General features: G+C 35.8%; 1 protein-coding gene across 1 annotated transcript in view; it reads left to right on the top strand.

Annotated features, from left to right (window-relative positions):
• The window catches only part of msps (msps cytoskeleton-associated protein 5), a 73,169-nt gene that overhangs the window by 53,020 nt on the left and 3,366 nt on the right, over positions 1-16,783 (top strand). Inside the window, exons 30-34 of the mRNA XM_071597082.1 lie at positions 3,644-3,809; positions 4,171-4,344; positions 9,502-9,642; positions 13,012-13,225; positions 14,717-15,036. Coding sequence (XP_071453183.1) covers positions 3,644-3,809; positions 4,171-4,344; positions 9,502-9,642; positions 13,012-13,225; positions 14,717-15,036 — 1,015 coding nt within the window. The remainder of the gene's footprint in view (positions 1-3,643; positions 3,810-4,170; positions 4,345-9,501; positions 9,643-13,011; positions 13,226-14,716; positions 15,037-16,783) is intronic.

Below are 16,783 nucleotides of genomic sequence, written 5' to 3'. Positions count from 1 at the left end.
ATTCTGGAAAATCTCATGAATTATTATTCTCTTTCAAACTATGTAATTCCATTCAGAGTTTTCTATGATTACATGATATTTTTTATCTGACTTAGTTAGTTTAAATATCCATGCATAAACTCATGGTGAAAAATATAGGGATTTGCTTCTCTTTGGTGTATTCATAGAATTCTGTGTAGTGAAGTAATTAAAATTGTATTGCATTTTCCATAAGATTGACCATAAATTTTAATATCATTTTTTCCCTGAAATAATTTAGAATATTTTTGCTGGAACCCAACATGCTGGAATTGTTGTATAATGAGCGGTTTGTTTTAATGTCTAGTTATTATTACATACTATCTACCAATTTAATTCCAGATTTTGTTGTAGACTTAGAAGGTTACACTGTTCGACTTACAACATTGAATCATTTACCTAAAATGTAAATGAATTGTAGTTTTAGGTGTAAATTACTGTAAAATTGGCAGATGACTAACTAATATGTTTAGGATTCAGCTAGTTCAGTAAGCATAGGAAATGAATCTTCATCTAATCACAGTGGAATCTTGATATAAGGATGGCTTAATATCCCCATAAGTTACATGATGGAAATTTTTATGATTATATATTTTAATGATATATACTACCTTGATCAAAAAGTTCCCGGAATAACCACCGTGTGGCGCTCCCATCGTTCCGATTTGAGTTCTGTTTTTTTGTTAAATTGGTACATCTGTTGTTGATATTCCCTTTAAATCTTAGTGTCATAACTTGACATTTGCAAAAGTTACGTAGCCAAGAGTACATCTATCTCTGTGTGTGTTGGCGATTTTTTACAATTGCAGAAATGGATTTAAATTTGCAACAACGAACTTGTATTAAATTTTGCGTAAAAAACGGATTTAGTGGCGCACGGACGTTGGAAATGTTGGAAAAGTGTTTCGGCAACGATTCTCTAAAAAAAACGGTCGTTTACCAGTGGCACGAGCGGTTCAGAAGTGGTCGTGAGTCAATCGAAGATGATGAATGCAGTGGCAGACCATCGACATCGAAAGTCGGTGAAAAAATTGATAAAGTAAAAGAAATGTTGGTCAATAACCGCAAATTAACCATCAGAGAAATAGCGGAGGACTTGAACATTGCCTATGGATCCGCCCAAGACATTGTGGTTAATGATTTGGGTTTCCGCCGTGTAGCAGCAAAGTTGGTGCCAAAAGACCTCAATTTCATGCAAAAAAGAGACCGTGTTGACGTCGCAAAAGACATGATTTGCGAGGCTGAATCCGATCCCACATTCATCAAAAGGATCATTACTGGAGACGAGACGTGGGTTTACGAGTACGACACGCAATCCAGACATCAGGCAAGTGAATGGCGTTCACCAAATGAGCCGAGACCAAAAAAACCACGTCGTTTTCAGTCAAAAAAGAAGGCAATGCTGACGGTTTTCATGGATTACAACGGTGTAGTGCATCATGAATTTTTGCCAGAAGGCCAGACAGTAAACAAAGAGTATTATTTGGGCGTTATGAGACGTTTGCGTGAAGCAATTCGCCGAAAGAGACCAGAAATGTGGGCAGAAAACTCGTGGATTTTGCACCATGATAACGCACCGTCGCACAGTGCTATCATTATTCGTAATTTTTTGACGAAAAATGCAACAAATACCATCCAACAGCCACCGAATTCACCTGATTTGGCTCCCTGTGACTTCTTTCTGTTCAATCGAGTTAAAAAACCATTACGGGGAACGCGTTTTAGCAGCCGAGAGGAAGTAATGGAAAAATCGCAGGAAGAACTGATGGACATACCGAAAACCGAATATAAAAAATGTTTCGAGGATTGGATCAAGCGCTGGCATAAGTGTGTTGCAGTCGATGGGGATTACTTTGAAGGGGACAATATAGATTTAGATGAATAAACTTGTATTTTTAATTTTCTGAATAAATTCCGGGAAATTTTTGATCAAGGTACTATTAGCTGTGACTTTCATGAAAGAATACCCATTCATGTTAGTGTTTTAAATGCTAAGAATAACAGTGTGTCTAGTAAGTGGGTAAAGCAAGGGGATTTGGGAAATGCCCAGAAATTATTTATTGCTGGAATTAGTTTGGTAACTATGTAAGATTTGTGTTAAAGTGGGACTTTTACAAATTAAGAAAAAAATGCAAAATTCCTACAGCTAATGAATTGCTCGTAATATTAAACAATTGTTGTGGGTTCAGTATGTAGGTCATGTGGTCACTAATTTACTTGTAATAAACTATTTTGGGAATTGGTCTTTTTATTGAGGTTTTTTTTAGAGTAAGTCCCTGACTAACATGTCTCTGAGTTAGATGGATTCTTATTGGCATTAATGCACAATGTTGCGGTTTGATCTTACATCATCAGGTGATGATGATGCACAGCATCAGAACCATGGTAGTGAAATATTAAGTCCTTATTGTGGAAGTGTCAAGTTTCTTTTTACCCTCATAATGAAGGAATTCCATGAAGTTAAACCTGAAACTGTTATGATAATCAATGTTTAAGCAAATTATTTTGATGAATTATTACAATTTGTCGCAAAGGAATTGAGCAGTTGAAATTCAATAGAGGTGGAAGAAGAAAGGTGAAATGAGTTAACAGGAAACCACGTTGGAAAACCCTGAAATTGTTCAATACCAAAAAAATGGTTGGATCTATGATAAAGAACTAGTAATTTTAAAGGTGCGAGAGCTAAACTCAACAAAAAGCATCTGTGTGCACTATATTCTCGTCAATGAGTGTTGTAGGTGATTTAATGTTTCATGTGAGTGATTGTTGTGATGGATAAGTTTAATATTCTTCACATCATTTTGCATGGTTATGTTTACCCAGCTTTTATTATCTATTAAAGTGAAAGTTGAATTTGTACAGCTGCTATAGCATTCTATTTTTAGACTGACTGAACAGCCACTCAGAAGATGGCATTTTCTGTCATTTGTGCCTTACATTGTCTTACTGCCTTAAGTTCCCTTTACACTAATGGAAATGATATTAAACAATATTCGTATAACATTGGTGTAAACATCTTTCAGTTTGCGTAGTTTTCACTTTGTACTAAGTTTTGGAGATGAATTAACAGTGTGTCAGGGCCTTGCTGAAAACACCATTCTTGTTATATTGGGATTCCACTGTATGTTACTTTTATCCTTAATATTCATTCACATTTAGCAGTTTTATTATTCATGAATGCATTCTAATCTCAATCAGATTGTTTATTTTTTTAGTCTGTTATCAATTCACTTGCTGATAGTTTTCAGAAGGAAAATATGATAACGTGTAGTATATGTTTTTTTTAAATGCATTTTAATTGTTTTATATAATTTTAGTGTACATTTTTGAGTTATATACTCTTACATATTATCTTTTTTCAATCACAATTATTTTTTCTTTACAGAATTCTCGTTGAATTAACTTTGAAAATTGTATTCCATGTGCTTTCACATTTATAATGCCTTTATTAAGAAAGTCTCTGAGGTATTTTTCCATTGATGTTGTAATACTGTAAAACTGCATGATAATATTGTAATAGTGTGTTTCCATTTGCATGTCTTAATTCTTCCACAATTTTAGGAAGAGGAATCCCATTATTCCAGTATATTTGCTGAAAAATATTTTACCTTTTTCTTGAATCCAGTGCTTTGATAAGGTCGTTGCATGATTGTGTGGAAAGTCCTCATATGCCACCCAAGTTCCTGGAACTCATTCAGAAGTGCCTCTGGAAAGTTGCAAAGCTGCTTCCTGATTGGGAGGATGACATATGCCTGGATGTGGTGCTTTATGATATCCATAAGTTTTTAATGGTATGCATAATGCATTACTCAGAAAAGATATTTTGGCTGGAATATATCTGCCTTTGTTTAATGAATAATACTCAGTAAATTCTCGAAATTTGTTTGCATTTAGCCATGTTTTTATTAATCTGTGTATTTTTAAAGAGCTTTTGATCTTGAAGGTCACTGTTTCAAGATTACCAGTGCTATTCTAAACTAATCAGCATGGAAATGGATAAAAATGGGTGTTGATTCTAATGTATTTCATCACTCAGAAATTTCACTCTTAGCCATTGCAATGTCATTTTGATTATGTTAATGGTGATTGCTGGGCAATTAAAAGGATGTATAGTAATAGTGAAATGTGTATGTTTTATTTCCACAATTTTAGGCATTTCCTAAGAAGGTGTGGAAAGACAGGCAGTCAGATCTTCCGTTCAGGACTGTACGGACAGTTGTACATCATCTGTACAAAGTCAAAGGCAGAGCAATCATGTCTCATCTGGGGCGAATTGAAAACTTAAGGGACTCGGAGTTACATGAATATCTTATCAAACTGATGAAGGTTTGTATTTACTTATAATTGGTGTGAGAAATCTTATGAAATAAAAAATATAGTAATATTTTTCCTCAAATGATTTTAAATGCTCAAACAATAAAGATGCTGAAATTTGGCACCATTTACTTGTTTGCTGATGTTTGCCAGGAAAATTAAAAAGCTAGAACTAAGCAGAAAGAAGTGGGAAACTGGAAAGCGAAGTAATCCAGTTTCCAAACTCGACTGTAGTCCATACTTTAAGACCTATGACATATATTTGTTCCTTATGTTTTAAACGATGATGACTAGTCAGTTTAATGGGATCTGAGAAATTATAGTTTTACTGAGAAAATTTTATGCATTTTATGCAAGAGGTTTGGAAGCATCAATAGACCTTTTTATAGCTAGGACTGAAAACAGTTGATAGGAATTTATTTAATTTTTTTTATTTTACACAATTACGTTGCAATTAGGCAAATTTCCTGGTGGCAACGGTCTGGTTAGGTCAAAGATAACTGTACCACGAAAATTACATACGAACACACAAAAACAGAAGAGATAAAATATTTTTACATAATGACACTTCCACATCACATACAAACAAACTTCCACATCACATAAAATATGCCGTCCACATCACATACAAACAATATTTTCATGACTACAATGAAGTTTATTACCCAGTGGCTGCTTTACATTTCAACGTAAAACTTCTAAAATTGGATGGAAAGGGCTCAAACAAACCTCCAGGCAGCTGATTCCAATCAATTATGGTTCTATTTAAAAAAGAGTATTTTTTCTTATTGGTTTTTTGAGTCCTTATTTTTATTTTGTGGCTATGGTCGTTTTTTCCCTTAAAGTTAGGCTTTTCTATCCCTTGCCATAAATCTTCCCACGCTTCGTCCTTTTTAACAACTCTATACATCGCGCCTAACCTACTCCTTTTCCTTCTATTTTTCAAACTCTCCCATTTCAGTACATCTAACATATCCGTGACACTATCTGTTCTTTTGTACCTTCCGAGTACACATCTTGCTGCCTTTCTTTGAACTTTTTCTATCTTTTTAATATGTCCCACCTCATATGGATCCCATACTATGGAGGAGTATTCAAGGATAGGGATAACCAGTGCCTTATATGCTTTTTCTTTTGTGGCTACGCTACTTCCTTTTAAATTTCTCATCACCCAATGTAATACTTTAAATGCCTTCCGTGTCAAATTATCTACTTGGACCCCCCACCCAAGATCCCTAGTTAAATAAATGCCTAAATATTTGCATTGACTAGTACATGGGATTCTTTCTCCAAAGAGGGTGTAAATTTCCTTTTCTGCATTCTTTTTATTTGAAAATTTGATATGCTTACTTTTACTTATATTAATGCCCATATTATTATTTGTAACCCAGTCACCAAAGCGATCGATGTCATTTTGTAATATTACGTGGTCATTTACATGTTCTATCCGTCTGTATATAATGCAGTCATCAGCAAAGAGTCTTATTTGGGAATGTAAATTGTTTGGTAGATCGTTTACGTAAATTAGGAAGAGTAATGGCCCTAGAACACTACCTTGTGGAACTCCTGCTAGTACGCTCAACTCATTTGAAAATGTATCCCCTAATTTTACTTTTTGAGTTCTGCCTCTGAGAAAATTTTTTATCCATTGTTTTACCCTCAAGTCCAATGGTAACGAATCCAACTTTAGCAATAATTTATCGTGAGGCACTCGGTCAAAAGCTGCCGAAAAATCAACAATGACTGCATCCACTTCCTTTCCTTCATCTATTGCATCGCCAATGTATTGACTTAATCCCAAAAGCTGCGTTTCACACGAGTATCCCGTTCTAAACCCATGTTGGTGTTTGAATAGCCATCTATCTCTTGCCCACCATTCCCGAATGTAGTCAGCGATTCTTTTTTCCATTATTTTGCAAACAACTGAGGTTATGCTTACCGGTCTATAATTGTTGGCTATTGTTTTATCCCCTTTCTTGAAAATTGGTGTAATATTTGCTTTTTTCCAATCATTGGGCAAGGCATCATTATTTAAAGTTACTTTAAATAGATGACTCAGGTACATAGCTATTGCGGTATCACCCAGTTTTAGAATGTCAATTGAGATATTATCCGGTCCCACTGACTTATTTTTCCTCATCCTCCTTATTTTTTTCACAAAATATGAGTCCTCCAAGATAATACCGTTTGTCGAGGGCAGTAAGCTATTTGGTGCTGTTATGCTGATGAAGTTCTCTGTCGTTTCTGAGCAATTAAGGCAAGCCTTATTTTCCTTTTGGTTTTCTATTCCCTGAAAAACATCCGTAAAGCAGGAGTTGAAAATATTTGCTATTTCTACAGTGTCTGTTACAATACCATTTTCCTTGCTTTTTAATATAGTCATGCGTTCCCTGTTATCTTTCCTTGTTCTCATGTATCTATAAAATTTCGTTGCGTTGTCTTTCGGAATTGCATTGATAAGAAATTTTTCCTTTGCCTCCTTCTTTTTTTTCCTATTTAGGTTCCGTACCAAGGTCCTGTAATGGTGTGACATTTCTGTACTTTCATTCTTTAATCTTTGTGCCTTTCTTACCGCTATCTTTAGTTTTTTTATGGTTTTGTTGTAGTACTCCGGATCTGTGTTCTGTTTCAAATTTTTAATGGGAACATACTTCATTTGCCCTTCAAGAATTATTTCTTTGAATGTTTCCCCTATTTTCTCCACGGTCGCTTCACTAGCTGCCCATTCAGAAAACTGGTCCCTTAAAAATTCCTGGAACCCTTCCCTATCTGCCCGGGTATATTGCCAAATTTTCTTTTCATCCCCCATACCTTTTGTTGATCTATACCAGTCCATTTTAACACACACTGCTGCGTGATCACTTATTCCCGGAAAGACATCTGCACTAATGATAGGGTTTGGAGGTCTAAGTAGAAGAACGTCGAGGGTATTTTCTCCCCTAGTGGGCTTATTTACTACCTGGGTAAACCCTTCTTCGTTAATGAGGCGATTTACCAGATCTTGTGCCTGCCCGCCACCCGCTGTTTTGCCCCCCCACCCTATTTCTGGAAGGTTTAAATCCCCTGCTATGATGATGTTATCATGGGGGTTTTCAGAACAATAGTCAGCAAGGATGTCCAACGAGTGCATACCTTTGCTTGGACTTCTATACAGAGCAATTATTTTTAACCATTTGCTACTTTCTGCTTCTCGTATCCTTACACACATCATCTCACAGTTACTTTGTTGCCAATCTAAAAAGCTTATTATGTTGCTACAAACACAAATGAATACTCCTCCGCCCCTCCCACCTCGATCCCTTCGATAGACATTGTAATTTGACGGAAAAATTTCGGCCGATGTAATGCTATCGTGAAGCCAAGATTCTGTGCCAATTATGATGTTGGGATTACAAGCATTTATTACAGTCTCAAATTCCCTAGATTTGTTGAGGATACTTCTACAGTTTACCTGGAGGATATTTGAGCCCTTACCTTCAATTTTACCGTCTATACCGTACACAATCTCGGGTCTGCTTGTAGAGCCACTGGGCAACACTCTGCTCGCCACACATCCCGTCGTTCCTTGCCATTCCCTGTCTTCACGTTCGCCAAGTGTCCTCCGCCCTCCGCTTCCGGTCGCTGCTTCAGTTCTTCTTCCTCTGACAGACTCTTCTGTGAACTCTCCCCCGTTGTATGAGGCTGTCGCACAGAAAGTGATTTTGCCTCTGCGGTGGCTGTTGGTTTCCACCTCCAAATAACCTCGGTTGACTCCTATAAGTTTCCCTGCTTCTTGTATGTGTTTATTAACTTGCCTAGTAGTCTTCCGTGCTTATGGGAGCCCCTTCTGTTTAGATGGACACCATCTATCCCCAAATCGCCATAGTTAATCCAGCAGTTTGTATCAACAAAGAATAAACCTAGTCTTTGATTATGAATAGGGGATCTTGCTTATACATTAGAGATCATGTTTATACGATAGGAATCTTGTTCATCATTGTCCAGATAAAGCATGCCATTTCCTACTTACCATATCATTGATTGATATGAATTATGATAAATTTTATATTTAAAAAATACAACAAATTGACTATATTACAGTTTCCCCAAATGTGGCAGCATAGAAAATCTAAAAGGTATGAAGGTAACATAAATTGAGAGCTAAAATGAATTTGACAAAATTACAATAATTTACTTACAAAAGGAAAGTGCAACTTGTGGGGAAGGAAAAAAATGTCATTTATACTTTCAAACTGACTCACTCACTCAGTAAACTAAGGGTTAAAATGACAACCTCTATCCGTTAACAGAGAACATTTTAAAAGAGCTTAATCTATTTTATTTTCTTTAACCAGATTTTCAATGAAAAACATTTTTTCCACCTTCTTTTTCAATTGCACTGTGGGGTAAATTTCTTGTTGAGTATTAAATGAGCTATACTAGCTTCATGGCATAGTACTAGTCCAGATTTTTAATTCTAGCCAGTAAAGATAGTTTTCAAGACAGTGGGATTAAAATTCAAGAAAATAATTTATTATATAAAAACAAGTGTATTTATTTCCTCCCTTTGTGTGATATTTCTAAGCATAGCTGCGAGTAGGAGTAATTTGGTTGGAATGGGTTTAGATTTCTGCTGCTAATGGTGCTGTATGCGCTATACTTTGATCTTATGATAATCCTAATATTTGACATCATTTTCACCAGGTGTTCTGTAAGTCTATTCCATTGCAGGTATCTAAATGAAATGGTTAAAAATGTTTGTGAAAACATTGTAAAATATTTCTTGATTAAGTCATAGGGACCTTTACCGTGAAATTTTTAATTTACATTGAAAATTCCAAAACCTCAAATCTAAAAATATATAATGTCGTAAATCTTTGTAACCTATATGTCAATGACTTGGAATGGATGCACCATAATTTTAATGATATATGCCAGTTGTGAATCATCCTTTTGAAAACTGGTTCAGAAAGGCTACCCATAATTAGTGATGAGGCATTTTTTTGCTATGAGTTTCATTCCTAAGTTAAAATGGATTATTTTTGTGTCATATTTGGGTGGAACTTTTTTGCTCATTAATATTAATACCAATTCTGTTTATATGGCATAAGGGACGTACTAGATGTAGGTGTGCCACTAATTTGAGACCAGCTTATAGGTATTAATGGCATTTTTAATATGTTGTGGCAGATGGAAGAAAAGGAAGGCCGACCAGCAGGAGGTGGAGCAGCTGCCAAGGAGGGAAAATCAAGTGGAAGAATATCTAAATCCACTCATGCCATTTTATCTGAAATCTTCAACAAAATTGGTTCCAAGTCTCAGACAAAAGAGGTAACCTTTGGAGTTAATATTAAAATTTGTTTTTAGATAGGTCTTTTTTGGAATCATGTGACATATGCAATTAGTGTATTTATAATAGTTCCCCTTGAAGTTGCCATTTAATCATTATGTCACTTAAATATCCTTATGCTCTGAAATTTTCCTCTTGCTCTCATTGCTGATCTACTGCTGCTTGCTTATTACCCATTTTTTAAATAATTGTTATAATTTTTATCATAACCACAAGATTTAGTATGGCATTACAGTGGTCTCTTGTCAACTCATTTCTGAAAATACCCGGAATTTTACACATGCTAACCAGTAAAACATGCAACCTATGGTTGACCATGTGTTGCAAGTTGCAATTGTAATGTGGAGAACAAAACTTAAGGGTTAATCCTTAGGCTTCCGCGCCGTCTATCTGATGAATCCATGCTGGTTTCCGGGAATTACCGTCGCGTAGGTTAGTCGGATGACAACTGTTTCGCCCCCAGTCCTGGAGGCGTCTTCAGGTCGAAGTGATGTGCGTTGCGTTTTGGCCGCTATATATAGGAGACGCTGGCTGGCCAGGAGCTCTCTGATTGGCTCTTTCTTGACGGCGAGTGGGAATCACCCTTTTCCAAGTGGAGGTCAGGGTGTAGCCGTCCTCACGGTTGAAATTATATGGATTTTTTATTATTTCCACCGCTTCTCTGATGAGTCGCGGAAAATATCGCCTTTCTCTTGCCAGCACTCTAGTCTGGTCGAACTTTATAGAGTGTCCCGGTTCCGACCACGCATGTTCGGCGATTGCCGAAAGTCGGAATTGTTTCTTATCAGTGGCTCTTTGGTGCTCCTTGGTCCTGCATCTGATGGACCTCCCTGTTTGACCGATATATGACTTCCCACACGTGCACTTTCAGAAACAGAAAGAAGAATTAGAGCTGTTCCTGAAACACCTCAATCAGCAACATCCTGCCATACAATTTACCATGGAAACAGAGCAGAATGGTGTTCTCCCTTTCTTAGATGTGTTAGTGACCAAAAAACCGGATGGCAGCCTTGGCCATGCGGTATACCGAAAGAAAACCCACACCGACCGGTACTTGGATGCGCGATCACACCACCATCCCGCCCATAAGAGCTCGCTAGTAAATACACTAGTGCATCGCGCCTACGCCATCTCCGACGCCGAATCACTCCCATCAGAAAAGACATACCTCGTTTCCGCGCTGGGGAAAAATGGATACCCAGAACACATGGTCCGAAAAAGGACCGTCATAAAGGAAATGGAGTTGACGAAAGAGGGGATTCGGGCAAAAGAACAGAACGAGGAGAAACCTGGAAAAGAAAAACCAGCGGCATATGCTACCATTCCCTATGTCGCCGGAACGGCTGAGAGGATAAGCAAGCTACTACGGAAGCACAACATAACCACTAGGTTCTCCACAGCCAGAAAAATCAGCGACATAATATCAAAGCCAAAGGACAAAATCCCCGATCTCATGCACGAAGGTGTATATGAGATAAAGTGCACGTGTGGGAAGTCATATATCGGTCAAACAGGGAGGTCCATCAGATGCAGGACCAAGGAGCACCAAAGAGCCACTGATAAGAAACAATTCCGACTTTCGGCAATCGCCGAACATGCGTGGTCGGAACCGGGACACTCTATAAAGTTCGACCAGACTAGAGTGCTGGCAAGAGAAAGGCGATATTTTCCGCGACTCATCAGAGAAGCGGTGGAAATAATAAAAAATCCATATAATTTCAACCGTGAGGACGGCTACACCCTGACCTCCACTTGGAAAAGGGTGATTCCCACTCGTCGTCAAGAAAGAGCCAATCAGAGAGCTCCTGGCCAGCCAGCGTCTCCTATATATAGCGGCCAAAACGCAACGCACATCACTTCGACCTGAAGACGCCTCCAGGACTGGGGGCGAAACAGTTGTCATCCGACTAACCTACGCGACGGTAATTCCCGGAAACCAGCATGGATTCAAAACTTAAGGGTACTTATTATGTTCTATTCATTTCATTGCTTGATGGTAGTAATACATTTATGAAACTGGCATTGCATCAATATTATGAAGTATTGTATTCATAATGTTTTGTGTTAGCTAACTTAAATTATTAAAACTTTATAAGTCACTGTTTAATAATTTTGTAGCATACCCCATGGAAATATGAATTCTATAATGAATGAAATTCTGCACAATAATTAACAAAGTTATGTAGTGTTTTAATTAATGCATAGTTATGTAAGTCAAACCTTAAACAATTTGATGACATGTATTGCCATACTCTGAACACTACTTAGCATTTATACTCTATATGGACTTAGGTAATTAAGAATGTAAATGTGAATTTTCTCCTTTTTCCACCCTATGCATATTCCTGCATTTTATAAATTTTTCTGTGGTTCTAAGAAAAGTGCTAATTAGGGATATTTTACTGTTCTGAATAGAAATGTACTTTAGTAATGACTAAGAGTTCAAAATTATAAGACAGTTTATGGTATTTCCCAATGTCCATAAAACATTGCTGCATGTAATTCACTCTGCAGCACACATTTGATCTTTTTAGGAACTCCTAAGGAGCAACAGATAAATTCCTTCAAGTATGCATGAATTTAAATTCAAAATACAAATCATGCAAATGTAAACGTCAGAAATATAATAATGGCTGGAAGGGATGGTACTCTGCTAATACCACTGTCTATACATTTCAAATGAGGACTTCTGTACTTTTCATAGAAGTAAAGTGTAGAAGTAAATGCTTCTGTATCAAAAATTTCCTTCTAACTCAGCACTTCCCCTTGGTTGAAATATTATACCGCATTTCTTAAAAATACTTTTACTGAATCAGTCATAATAAAATGCCCACAAACATTTCAAAACAAACATCACTAAAATGCATATTGAGATGACATCATAAAAAATAAAATTGTGTGTTCTTATTTTCATGATCATTAATTTCGATCGTATTTTTTGAGAAAGTAATTTTTTTACATTATTTTTGGAATTATGTCTATGGATTGTTTACTTCCTCTTGGACTAATTTTTATTTTGATTTTCTGTTGAATGTGCCAAAAGACATCATTCAAAAATTCTAATAATAATTATTTTACATGAGTTGGGGCCAGGGCCTGAAAGAATGAATGTGCTACCACTGTGTACCCTAATGAGAGTCTACTTTACTGATAAATTTGACAAGATTTTAAAAAATGCTTAGTGATTGTGCAGTTATCGATATTGATAATGAAACATTGCCTTTGCTTAGCAGGAAATATTTAGATAATGATCAATAATAATAATGATAAAAAGTAATATAGAGTTTTTTGTGGCATGTCTCTACATTTATGCGGAAGCAAATGTTGACTCACCTTTTTCTTTTTTTCAGGGGTTATCCCTCCTGTATGATTTCAAACTTCAACATCCTGAGGCTGATGTTGAGCCATTCCTCAGCAAATCATCTCGGTTCTTTCAAGATTACATTGAAAGAGGGCTGCGCTCAATAGAAGTTGAACGTCGCCGAGTTGGTGCCACAGAAATGAATGTTAATACCTCGCAGGATGGGGGCAATTCTAAACCTAGCTCCATGTGTTCGTCAATAGGTGAGTGTGGTGTGCAGTAAAATCGCTCTTTTTGAGGTTATGAAAATCCTTCATTTTGCTTTTAAAATGAGTTCTTGGTTTGTGGTGATCTATTTATTAATAGTATGAATGGGATACACAGTGTCATTATACTTTGATCTCCATAATGCTATCAGTATCAGTCTTGAGTATTGTGGGCTGCATTCAGGATGAAAATACGAAGTGTAATTCACTTATTGATTATTTTTATCATTGTGTAAACACAAATTTTCTTTTTTATCTGGAATGTCCTGAAAAAGGTGGCCAAGCAGAAACATTAAAATATTTTGCATCTGGAAAAATAGTTCTTAAAAATAGTACATATAAGCTAATTGTATGAGCTTTGTGCGGTAAGCATGCGTACTATGTGACTCGTCAAGTTTACATGATACTTTTTGTTAATATGTCTCACAGCTAGTTTACAATTACTTTGCATAATAATGATATTAGATGAAATAGCTTAAAATAGTTGAGGTTCCCAAGGAAAGACTGAAGATATATTTTCATTGTAATTATGCACTGTTATGTATCTTTTAGGAGTTATATGAACAGTTTTTATCAGCTGGCCGTTTTTTAAGTCCTAGAAATTAGCATAAAAATGTGAAAAGTAATGTTCCTTTTTCTTGCTTGGGTACACCTTATCTAGTTGCTACGTTAGAAATTTCAATTATCAACTTCCTTGCAATTCCCTTATATTCACATATACTTACAAAATTTCCAGCTATTGCTTAGTTTTCAATGCATATCAGTCTTTTAATCTTGGTACCTTTTTAATTAAATAGATTTAAAAATAAAATATTTGATAAACTATTGCCAGCCAACTGTCTTTGATGCAAAATTTCAGATTTCAGAATCCCTATCACCACAAAAAGTCTGCATCATTCCAGTGTTCAGGTTGCTACACCACGATTAGTTCTCCAATTTTCATTTGTTTAAATTTTTGAAGTGCCTCTTAATAATTTATTTATTATTATAAACTAGTTTAAAAGGAGTGCTGTTTGTAAAAAAAGCAAAACTTGGTTTTTGATAAAACCATGAAAAAATGATACAAATTTTCTCATATTTGATGAGAAGTGAGATTTTTCCTAAATTCCAGGTATAGGAAGGCAAATCTTAGGTTCTTTTTTTTTAATTTTTGTAAATTCACTGTTCAACAGTATGTGAGTAGTTGATTATATGATACTTAGATTATTTCGCAAATGCAATTGACAAATAAGATGAAATCTGTATGCATTATGTAAACATGTTCAAATTAATGGTGCAATGAAAAATATTCTTTCGGATTGAATTTATACCAGAAATACCAAGCCTGGTAAAATGTGAAATTGGGTTTAAAAAAAATGGACAAATGATTCTATATTGCTTATATTATTCAAAATTTTACATTAAAGTTATTTAATATTGCCAGTTACCATTTATGCCACAAAAGTCTCTTAATCTACTACAATAAGCATTACCCATATTTAATTTCAGGTGTGTTAGCATCTCCTGATATGAAAAGTTTTATGTCACCGGGGGATAGGGGACCGGCACAAATTGGAATGGTGGAGGATGCAATTAATAGTGGGCAGCCTCAAAGGAATCCGCAATACTTTATTGAGAGGTTACGTCAACTTCAGGCACAAGCAGGCATTGACCCAATGGAAATTGCGGAGGGAGGCAAAAGCTCCTCCATGGGATCTCAGGAAATAATCACAACAAAAATGAACTCTCATAGGCAATACGTTGTTCATCAAGAGGATAATAGGGGTAGCATTGATGAAAATTTAAATCATCGGCTTCAGAATCATGAGGTGAGTTCCAGAATTTTTATCTTGAAATACACACAGATTTAGGCCCATTATTTCAGGTGAATTTCTGGGTTGGCCATAGCTCTATTTCAATGCACTATCTCTTCTAAGGGAGTAGGCGCTAGGGAATCACCTGGGTTGTCAATAAGTTCCCTATTGGTCTAAGTTTAAGGGAATAAAAATAAAATGTGAAAAGCCATGGTCTTTTTTCTTGTTTGGGGTGACCTTTTCTCATTGCTAAGTAAGAAGTTTTTATAGTATAAATTAAGGAAGCACAGCAATTCCACATTTGAATATTTATTGACTACCCTGGTTTCGCCAGTGTATGGCAGCATCAGGTGAAAATGCAACATAACCAGAGTATACAAACTCAGCTGCTATGACTGAAATAGGCAAACTGGGAGAAAATTCAACATCAGAAGCAAAGAACACTTAGCTTTACGTTGTATCTTAACCCGATGATGCCACAGTGGGGAAACCATGGTCTTCAATAAATATTTATTATGGAATTGCAGTGTTTCTGTTATAAAGACAATGGAGGAATTCCACAGTGTAATGGCAAAAACACTGTCATTGCAATTTTTTTGATCTTTCCTGCAAGTTTGTTACTTTCATGTGTACTACTAACAGAATTTCCAGCTACTGCTTAATTTTCAGGGCACAACTTGTCGTTTGTAAATCTTAGTAAATATAACTGCATTTAAAAATATAATACATGGTAAACTATGACCAGCCAACAGTTCAAGTTTTATTTGGTTATTAATACTCAATAGAACTACTCTTGCAACAAAGAATTCTTATTTCGTGTTGGAACACTAATTTTTAGTTTTTAAAAGGTAAAAGTTAGTGATGGGTTGGTTCCACTTTTTTCAGTTTCGGCTCTGCTTCAGTTCTTGGTTTTGATTTTAATAGTTCTGAGAAATCAGTACATATAAAGCTATCAGCAGTTGTAATATAAATAAAAGCTTGATTATAGTCAAAGAAACTATCACCTTATTTGGCATTATATATGTGGTGTATGAAAGGTTTCAAACTATGCTTTACATTAAATATTTGTATTTTTTTTAAGTTTCAAAACTAAATTACATTGTTCAAGCTTCAAAGATACACATGAGCATTTAATGATGATATTTTCACAACATCGTTTATAATGTGTAACAGTTACCTCTTTTTATAGTGCTGTTGTCATGCAAAGGCACTTAAAACGATTGAGAGTAATTCCTGAAATTTGTGAACTGCACAGCAAATTATTTCAAGGTTAATGTGCAAAAAATATATGAGAGGAGTCTTCATGCAAATATTTTCTGCTTCGTTACTGAGATGCATTCCATTACACAAAACTCTCATCCATTAGAATGTGCATAACCGATTCTACGAGCATTTATTTGCATTATAAGAAGCCATCACCATAACTGCACTGTAATTAAGGGCAGCATGCACAAGTGATTTCTCTAGTACTCCTCTTTACCAAATTATTTAGAAAAACTATCATAGGTGTTGACTAATTGTGAACAATTTGGGCGCCCGGGACGTGTGTGTGTGTGTGCGTGCTTATTGCCCTTAACACACAAATATGTTAGGGCCAATATGGTATAATACCATGATTTATAAATATTTCATGGTATTATTATTATTATTATTTCCAGTGGTGGATAGTATGATTATATCCAACATTTTAGTTTGCAAAAACCACCCAACTTACTATTAGTGTAAATACAGTGGAAACTCTCTTAACCAGCATCATGCATAG

This window comes from Hetaerina americana, unplaced genomic scaffold, assembly GCF_022747635.1.
Source record: "Hetaerina americana unplaced genomic scaffold, ioHetAmer1.1.p SCAF_8, whole genome shotgun sequence".
Lineage (NCBI taxonomy): Eukaryota > Metazoa > Arthropoda > Insecta > Odonata > Calopterygidae > Hetaerina > Hetaerina americana.
This window is presented reverse-complemented; position numbering and strand designations above follow the sequence as displayed.